The sequence below is a fragment of the Embiotoca jacksoni genome, unplaced genomic scaffold, assembly GCF_022577435.1.
Source record: "Embiotoca jacksoni isolate LCO1_2020_lvr unplaced genomic scaffold, fEmbJac1.0.p SCAF_9, whole genome shotgun sequence".
NCBI classification, from domain to species: domain Eukaryota; kingdom Metazoa; phylum Chordata; class Actinopteri; family Embiotocidae; genus Embiotoca; species Embiotoca jacksoni.
The window spans coordinates 12,013,163-12,021,380 of record NW_027185447.1 but is presented as its reverse complement, the minus strand read 5'-3'; the positions used below and the strand labels follow the sequence as shown (position 1 = coordinate 12,021,380).

Here is an 8,218-nt window from a genome sequence, read left to right as displayed (position 1 = left end):
TGTTGGTCATATTTCCAAACTTTAACACACTAACATATCATAATAACATTGGGAAAAAAGTGTGACCATATTGTCAACTTTCTACTACCCTCACAAACATTTCTTATGTTAGCATAAACAGCTGCAATGCATTTGATAAGAAAATGTCACAGATTTGTCTTTAAAATTATGTTCACTTGGTAGAATTTTCTGATAGACATTTCAGATATTACATCAGCAGATAGCCAGAATTAACATTTATTTTGTAAAACCACACCCACTTTGGCAACACCCCAATGAGAAGGGGAAGGAGGGTGTGTGTGTAAAAAAAGACTATAAAATAGATGACATCCACCTGGAGCATCATACAGGTGAGCTTTCACATTCTCATGTGTCCACCTTCTACAGCCTGAGGATCCTACTTCACTGAACCGGACACAGGAGGACACCTCTGAATTTACAAGGTACACAAATCCCTTATTGTACTCATTCATTCAGTTTCAGTTCTGACTTTATTGTCTTTTGCTGACATGAGCCTGTGTTTCTGTCTGTGACCAGTCAGCGAAGTATGTTTAACAACTGCTTTCACTTCTCTGTTCATGTTTGTCAGAGTTTTGAGCTTTGATTCTGGTGTCGAATGAGCGTCTTTTTTCTTTGCAGAGAAAGAATATTGGCAGAAATGGAGACGGTGAGTCTGATATTACCTTAATTTAAAAAAAAAAAAAAAGTGTAGTCTCCATGTTTATTTTCTCTATCACCCCATAAATGACAAAGAAAGTTGTGTTTATGTTTATACAACTGGATGTTCCAGTAACAGTTTGCTCTACAATATTATCTTGTAACAGACATGTGTAAACTGAGAGCAAAGGGTTATTTGTCAGAGTAGAAGCTCAGCCACATGGCACTGTTACCTGAATGTTATCTAGATCAGTAAATACACAAACACTTGCATAAATTTGCCAGTCAAACTATAATACACATGGTCACAGTGTTGTTACCTGGCTATTTTCCAAGATACAAACCCACAGCTAGGATCAGGTTCATTTCCATGCGAGTGAATGTTACTAGTGTTTGCCCTTATTATTTAATCATATAACTAGGATGATCCCTGCTCTTTATTGATATGTAAAAAAAAAATGGATGATTCATACAGAAGCCAAAGCTCATTTAAAATTAATAAATTAGTCCATGTCTGATCTTCAGGTAGCAAAATTATTCAGTGTATAATGAAAAAAAAAAGAAAACAGTGGGTGTTTGGTCTGTTAATAGTACCTCAGGCAATGACTGACAGCAAATACATCCCATGAATCATGCTAAATGTTTCTCTCTGTCAGCATCACACAACAAGCTCACTGATCTAAAACCCTGATAGTGTCTGAAAGCTGTTGTCCTATTCTGTGTCTGTCAGATGGCCTATATGACCGAGATCAAGCTGAGCGGAGGCCGGGGGGCCTGGAGCAGTGTGGCTCCGTCCTCCTGCCCTGAGGTGGACCTGGAAGTCATCGAGGAGTACCTGCAGGAGCATTCACTGGAGGTCCAGCCTGCACACACACCTGCATCACCTCTGACCACCATGGGGCAACAGACACACGCACACTCCCACCACGCCACCAGGATCATAGGTTGGTGTGATGCTGGAGGTCCATGTGAGGATCATTAGTGAATATTTCTGTACATGTCTTTTGTCTGACTGTATATCTGCTTCTCCACAGAGAATAGCTGGTCAGGTCAGCATCCGTATGAGTGGCACTGTGGCTCTCATACAAATGATAATTACAAAGAGCAAGCCCCACCTCCAGCCTGGCCTAGTCCCCATGACAACCAATGGGTGAGTTCAAGGACCTCTATCTCTTCAATTTTAGCTTAAGTATCTTTTTCATAGCCGAAAAAGACGTAACAGACTTCATCATTCTGATAAGACATTTGATTGTTTATGATTTGTGAGGATTGTTACCCGAGGTATTAATCTTTATGCTTTTATTTGTGTTTGCATCAGGACCACATTCCATATTCCTACGAGGCACCTGCATACATTGACTCAGATTCTCAATCAAGTAGCTCTCAGTATCAGGAATACCAGGATTCGCCTTCACCCTCCTCTGACAGGGGGGACAGAAAGGACAGAGACTCCTTGCCTCTTGCACCACTGTCAGGTATAAAACATACACACAAATACACACTCAGAGACACACTCATCTTCCCGTGTGCACCTGAGCTCCAAAACTCTCAACAGTCCTAAACTTCAACATATCTAAAAATATCAAACTTCTTTCTTTTCAGTCGCTGTTTTGAACACAGCATTTATATCCACATACACACACACGTATGAGACATTGTGACATCATATTTGTGTTTACATCCTCTTCCTCCTCGGCAGGAAAGAGGAAGGAGCGGCTGTTCCAGTTCCTGTTTGAGATGCTTCAGACGCCATCGATGCGGAGCTGCATCTGGTGGGTCCAGTCCTCCTCCGGCATCTTTCAGTTCTCCTCCCAAAACAAGGAGAGCTTGGCTCAGCTGTGGGGCCGACGAAAGGGGAACCGCAAGACCATGACGTACCAGAAAATGGCACGGGCGCTGAGGAACTACTCCCGCACAGGCGAGGTTCATAAGGTCAAGAGGAAGCTCACCTATCGGTTCGATGAGAAGACACTAAGAGGCCTGCAAGGAGACTCTAAAACAATGTAGAAGGCATGACGAAGAGTGTATATTAGCATAGAAATAGAACGCACAGAAAGGATATTAAGGGAGATCACTTTGGATGACCTATGAATGTCCTCACTGCTAATTTTAATTCTGTGACATTTTAATAAACAACAAATGAATACTGAGTATTTGAAAAGCCAGGAAATAAAACACTGTAGGTCAGAGCTTATTGGAGATACAGAACCATATTGGAGCTGGTATGAGGGGTGAACTAGAGGTGATACAAATTTAAGGAACAGGCAACGTGTGAAAGATCAGCTGGCATTTAACATGTAAATCTTAAAGGTTAGCACATAATATTTACTTTATAAGTAGAGCTTAAATTATTCCCAAAAACTTGTGGTTTTCTTTTTTGTTTGATTCTCTTTTGCAGATATTCAGCCTTTACAGTATAAGATCATTTTTTTAGGCTTATTGACAAAATTAAGTTGTGTATACATGATCTGTTGGTGGCAAAATATATTTTTTTATATATATAAAATAAATCTTAAGATATTTTTCTTAACATCTGACTGTTGGCCTGTCTGTACCTGTCTGTCTGTCTGTGCATCTGTTTATCTGTCTGTCTACATGAACAAAGACGCACTATCACGCTTATCACATGACTAATGACCTTATAAACTGAAGCAAACACACGTACACAGACAATAGTCAAAATTGTATGCAAAGTAAGGATGCAATAAAAAAAAAAAACACACCACCAAAAGAAATACCTGTTAATCTGTAACATCTAAAAAGTCCCCTCACACAGCACACACACTGAACACATTTGAAATGCTATTACTTTTTTTTATGAAGTTGCCAAACCAAAGTCATTTATTCATTATAGTTAAATGATGGGGTCTTACATATATGTATCTATGCTGAAAACCAAATATCCCAGTTGCATAATATTCAACACACATGGAGCATCATTCTTGACTATTTAAGACTTTATAAGTTTTATTCATGTAAGTGTCACAGACTTGCCCTTGTGTGAATGAGTTGCAATATCAAGTAGAGGAAAGTAACTGCAGCACATTAATTTACTCAAGTTCTGTGATTAGGATTTTAAAGGGCTTATGTTTTACTTTAGTATTTCTATTTTATGCATCCTTTCTCTGATCCCATCGCATGGAACAGGAAAATATCATACCTTTCCTCAACATCTGTAGTTACTTGTTAGGCTTCAGCTGTTATAAAGATGTGATGCACTGTTATTGATCAAATATCCACTGGTAGAGAGTATTTAAAATCACCTGAAAGAGGTAAAAGAAAGAAAATGCTGCTCACACATGACTGTATCAGTAATAATAATTCAGTTTTATATTATACAACCCTTAAAGTGTGTACCATTAGAACCCTTTAAATTGATCTGTTTCGCATTCATACTTTTACTTTACTTTTATTTAATAAAATGTCTACATTTTGCTCATAATACATGTCTACTTAGACATTTACTCGTAACACTACTTTTGAATTGTGGTGTTGCTACTTTTTCTTTTTTAATTGTACTTACTCTTTCATCACAAGTAACAGTAATAACATGAAACACACCTGTGGTGTGAAAAAGTCCATGAGACTCATTCAGAAGTCCTTTTCTTTAAGACTACTGAGGCCCATTTATCAGAGTTAAGAAAGGATTTCCACTTCCTGATGAAATACAGATGGTGTCTCTACAGAGTGCATGCCTGTTGTTGTGTGTGCACACAGAAGCGCGTGCGTGTCTGTATATAAACAGCAACTGCTCAGTGCTTTTTGGTCATTTGAAGCCTAGAGCTGGGAAACAACAAAAGACTTTCTGAACAATCAAATCAAGATTATGTTGGATTTTTCTCTGCTGTGGAATTCATTACGCCTCTACGCTGCCTTCAAGGGAACTTACTCTGTCCAATTTAACAGATTATTGGTCTTTGTTGCTCTCCATCTGCAGTGATGGCTGAATGGAGCTGGGTGGCCTACACAGTCCTAGAAGTGCTGATCGCTGTGGCATGTTGCCTTGGGAATGTGTTGGTGGTGTGTGCGGTGTGTGTTGGTATCCGGGATTCCCTACGGGAGCCAACCTTTTGCTTCCTGGTCTCCTTGGCGGTGGCTGACCTCCTAGTGGGTGTGGCTGCGGTGCCCCTTGCTGTACTGTTGGATGGCTGGGTGAGTGTGACCCCTGAGCTGTGCCTGCTTCTCAGCTGTGTCGTGCTTGTGCTGACGCAGGCCTCTGTGCTGTCACTGCTTGCCATCGCCGTGGACAGATACCTGCGGTTACACACACCACTCAGGTGAGGTCTGAACTCTGAAACACTGCTCTACTGATAGAAATGCTGCATAAATAATGTGTGGTCGATTTGTAGAAATAATCTCCACCCACTAATCCCTTATTTCCCTCATCCTCAGATACAAAGTTTTGGCCACACAGAGGCGAACATTGTTGGCCGTGTCTGTGTGCTGGATACTTTCCTGTCTACTTGGCTTCACCCCTCTGTTTGGCTGGCACAATGACTCCTCTCCAGCATCTGATTCCACCAACACATCTTCTACATCTCCCTTAATCCCCCCACCATGCACTTTCCTCTCAGTTATCTCCCTCCCCTTCATGGTCTACTTCAACTTTCTGGGATGTGTTATGGCACCCCTGCTGGTCATGACCCTCCTCTACACTCGAATCTTCTGGAACCTGCAGGGACGACTAAAGGACAGCTGTCCTCAAGCCCAGGCCTCTCTGCTCAGGGAGAAGAGGCTGGCCTGCTCCCTGGCTCTGGTTCTGGTTTTGTTTGCGGGCTGCTGGATTCCTCTGCACCTGATGAACTGTCTTCTGCTGTTTCAGGGTCCTCAAGCCGTCACACTGGGAACACTCTATACAGGCAGGTGACTGTACACCGTCTTGTCTTTACACTACCTGCATTTGTGTGTTTTTTTTTTTTTTATATCCATATTGAGAGATTGGGAAAGTTTAGTTTTTTCATATATAATGTGTTTGCAATGTATTCCAGCAGTTAAGAGTAAAATATGATAGTAACAAATCCATAATTTCCAGGTATTCTCCTGTCTCATGCCAACTCAGCGGTCAACCCTGTGGTCTATGCCTACCGCATCCCAAAGATCCAGCAGGCCTACACTCAAATCTGGCGGCGCTTCCTCATGAGACTAAACTGTTGCCATGGGAACAGGCAACTTCACGGATCAATAAGAGGAAGCTCAGCCAATCACACAGAGATGCATGGATCAGGAGGGAAGGCCACACCCTAACAAACGACCACAAGGTCATTTTAAGTACAACCTGTTCGAGGTTTGAGTTCACGGGACTTTGGCAGAAAGTTATCACTAACTCATAAAAGAAAATCTGACAGCTGTAGCCAACAATCATTTAAGGCTCTATTGAAGCTGAGAATGTACAATGAGAAAATGCAGGCTCCCAGTTGAGTTTGAATTTGTAAAGTCTATGTTATTTGTTTTGACTGAACCCTGCTTAGTCGCTCGTACTAACTTTTTTCTAGTCAAAGCAATCTCCTGTGTTTCCACTAGAGGGTGACATACACTAACAAACTCAATAGCTGCTGTTCAATCAGATTCATAATTGCAATGTGTGTCAAAGAAACAAGTTCAAAATGCCACTCACTGATTTTTGGACAACTCATTTGAGGCAAGTGTGATTTTATTAAGATGTACATATTATAAAGCAAGTCATGTGACAGCAGCAGTCAGTTAAACACCAATCGCTAGAAGCACATATTCTCCTGTTCTTTTTTTTTTATTATGACTGAGAATAAATGTGTTACCTGAGCCATGACAGTGTTGAATATTCATTAGTGTCCAGTGAGCTCCTCAGGGAAGGCAATAGACTGTATAGTTATCACCTGAGCAGGGTGCACTCCCACCCACCAAACTATACAACCTACTACCTCACCCTGTCAGAGCCCCAATCAAACCCACCATACATTCACCTGTTAGGGAACATGAAACTTAATTTACCTTTTCTAGAAAAGAAAAGAAAAAATTGCCACAAAGCATTACGTTGATTGGTGCAAGCATATTTTTTGATTGGACAGAGTGATTGTCCATCTGAAGGTGACAGTCGGCGATTGGCTGACTCAGCTGTCTCCTTGGGAAAGACAGTAGATTGTATAGTTATCTCAAAAAGAGGTTACAAAACCCCACAACTATTCAATCTACTACCTCAGCCCCAAGGACAGCATCCACGTTGTTTCAGCATCAAAGATCCACAAAGGGTAACTTTCCTGCAATGGTACAAAGAAAAAGAGACAGAGAGGGTTATCTTAATTAACTCGTCTTCAAAATACATGCTGTGGATACACGGGATAGGATTTTTACTTTTGAAACTTATTTCCACGATATTTTTGATGTTCAAATTCAATCCCTGCACAAAGGAGCGTAATTGAATTTTCAATTTTATCTCTGTGTCTGATTCTTTGTGGGTTTTTTTTTTAAACCAGCTCCTGAAAATGTTTAAAAATGACAACTTATGTCTGAAACTGCTCGTGCTTCGTCTTCAACTGCAAAGATTTGGAGAAACATTTGTCATTTTGTAACAAAAGAAAACCACAGTCTCACCAATCCACCAAGTTTTTTTTGTTGCTAAATTAAATGGCTTGAAAAAATGTGTTGCATCAAAATAAAGCAAAGACAAATAATTTAACGGTAGGCGGACGAAAGGGAGAGCAGTAACGTGTGAAAGCCCAACAAACAACTCACGGGCTTCCTGAGACTCTGGCATGTGATCGACAGAGAAAAAAAAGAGCCTCACGACTCTGCCAGGAATCCTTTTCCTTTTTTGCCAAAAACTGAGCTCATTCCAGCGGGCTATCCCTGTGTAGGCTGGCTGCTGCTGCTCAGACAGAGGTACACACACAGATGCCTGCAAATATGGCTTCCACCAGCTGCCTCTGATTGAATACAAAGCTGGGATTCTGCCCCCCAAAACACAACAAGGAAACACAAAATGGCGTCCTGCGTATCGGCCATTTTAGGTCTGCTTAAAAACACTACAAGGTCTACCTTTCAGGATTTTTTTCCTGCTGTCTCATGATGAAGAGAGAGCAGCTGTTCCATCGGGAGTGAAGGAGAATCGATCTTGTGTCAAGCAGTGAGACGAAGCCAACAGACCCAGACAACACACTCTATCACGGGTAGTGAGAGTAAAACTTGAACATTACTACATTGCAATCGGACAGCTGGACAGTTCGCAGAGAAAAAGTATGATCACATCCAGGAGTCCTAAGCTCTCTCCCAGAACAAAGAGACGGTCCTGACAGTTTTGCTCCCTTTCGACTGTTATCAATTTCGTGATGACATTTGTTGCTTATCCTCAAGCCACCAACTTATAAACGACTGCTAAATAAGAGATGAAGGTTGGGATGGACCAGCAGGTTAAACATGACAGCAGCTGACCGGTTAATGAGTGCAAGACTAAAATTCCAGACCTGGGCCTCATATCGACAGAAATCGGGTTAGAAGGTACACTGCTTGCATAAATTAGCAAACAGCCACAGCCCCTGAGACTTGGTCCGGACCAGCCCATAGTTAGCATGCAGTAGACCCTGCTAGT

At 41.4% G+C, this 8,218-nt stretch overlaps 2 protein-coding genes across 3 annotated transcripts; both read left to right on the top strand.

The window, feature by feature from the left end:
- Positions 1-378: 378 nt before the first annotated feature.
- On the top strand, positions 379-3,187 carry LOC138193494 (transcription factor Spi-B). Of its 2 annotated transcripts, XM_069141604.1 has the most exons (6): positions 379-443; positions 640-667; positions 1,388-1,601; positions 1,692-1,807; positions 1,976-2,132; positions 2,357-3,187. In XM_069141604.1, exons 2-6 carry the CDS (start codon positions 659-661, stop codon positions 2,662-2,664), a joined length of 804 nt encoding a protein of 267 aa, XP_068997705.1. In that variant the 5' UTR covers positions 379-443; positions 640-658; the 3' UTR covers positions 2,665-3,187. The 2 variants fall into 2 exon arrangements, with proteins under 2 accessions (XP_068997705.1, XP_068997704.1); XM_069141603.1 differs by lacking the exon at positions 379-443 and having other exon boundaries at positions 616-667.
- Positions 3,188-4,445: 1,258 nt separating this feature from the next.
- LOC138193496 (adenosine receptor A1) lies at positions 4,446-6,476 on the top strand. Its single transcript, XM_069141606.1, has 3 exons — positions 4,446-4,934; positions 5,050-5,516; positions 5,690-6,476. The coding sequence occupies exons 1-3, from the start codon at positions 4,597-4,599 to the stop codon at positions 5,899-5,901; spliced, it is 1,017 nt and encodes a 338-aa protein (XP_068997707.1). The 5' UTR covers positions 4,446-4,596; the 3' UTR covers positions 5,902-6,476.
- Positions 6,477-8,218: the final 1,742 nt, after the last annotated feature.

Coding starts and splice junctions, on each gene's coding strand:
- LOC138193494 (XM_069141603.1), top strand. CDS start 617: ATGAGCGTCTTTTTTCTTTGCAGAGAAAGAATATTGGCAGAAATGGAG. Junction 668..1,387: donor TATTGGCAGAAATGGAGACG/GTGAGTCTGATA, acceptor TGTGTCTGTCAG/ATGGCCTATATGACCGAGAT. Junction 1,602..1,691: donor CCACGCCACCAGGATCATAG/GTTGGTGTGATG, acceptor GCTTCTCCACAG/AGAATAGCTGGTCAGGTCAG.
- LOC138193496 (XM_069141606.1), top strand. CDS start 4,597: ATGGCTGAATGGAGCTGGGTGGCCTACACAGTCCTAGAAGTGCTGATC. Junction 4,935..5,049: donor CGGTTACACACACCACTCAG/GTGAGGTCTGAA, acceptor CCTCATCCTCAG/ATACAAAGTTTTGGCCACAC. Junction 5,517..5,689: donor ACTGGGAACACTCTATACAG/GCAGGTGACTGT, acceptor CATAATTTCCAG/GTATTCTCCTGTCTCATGCC.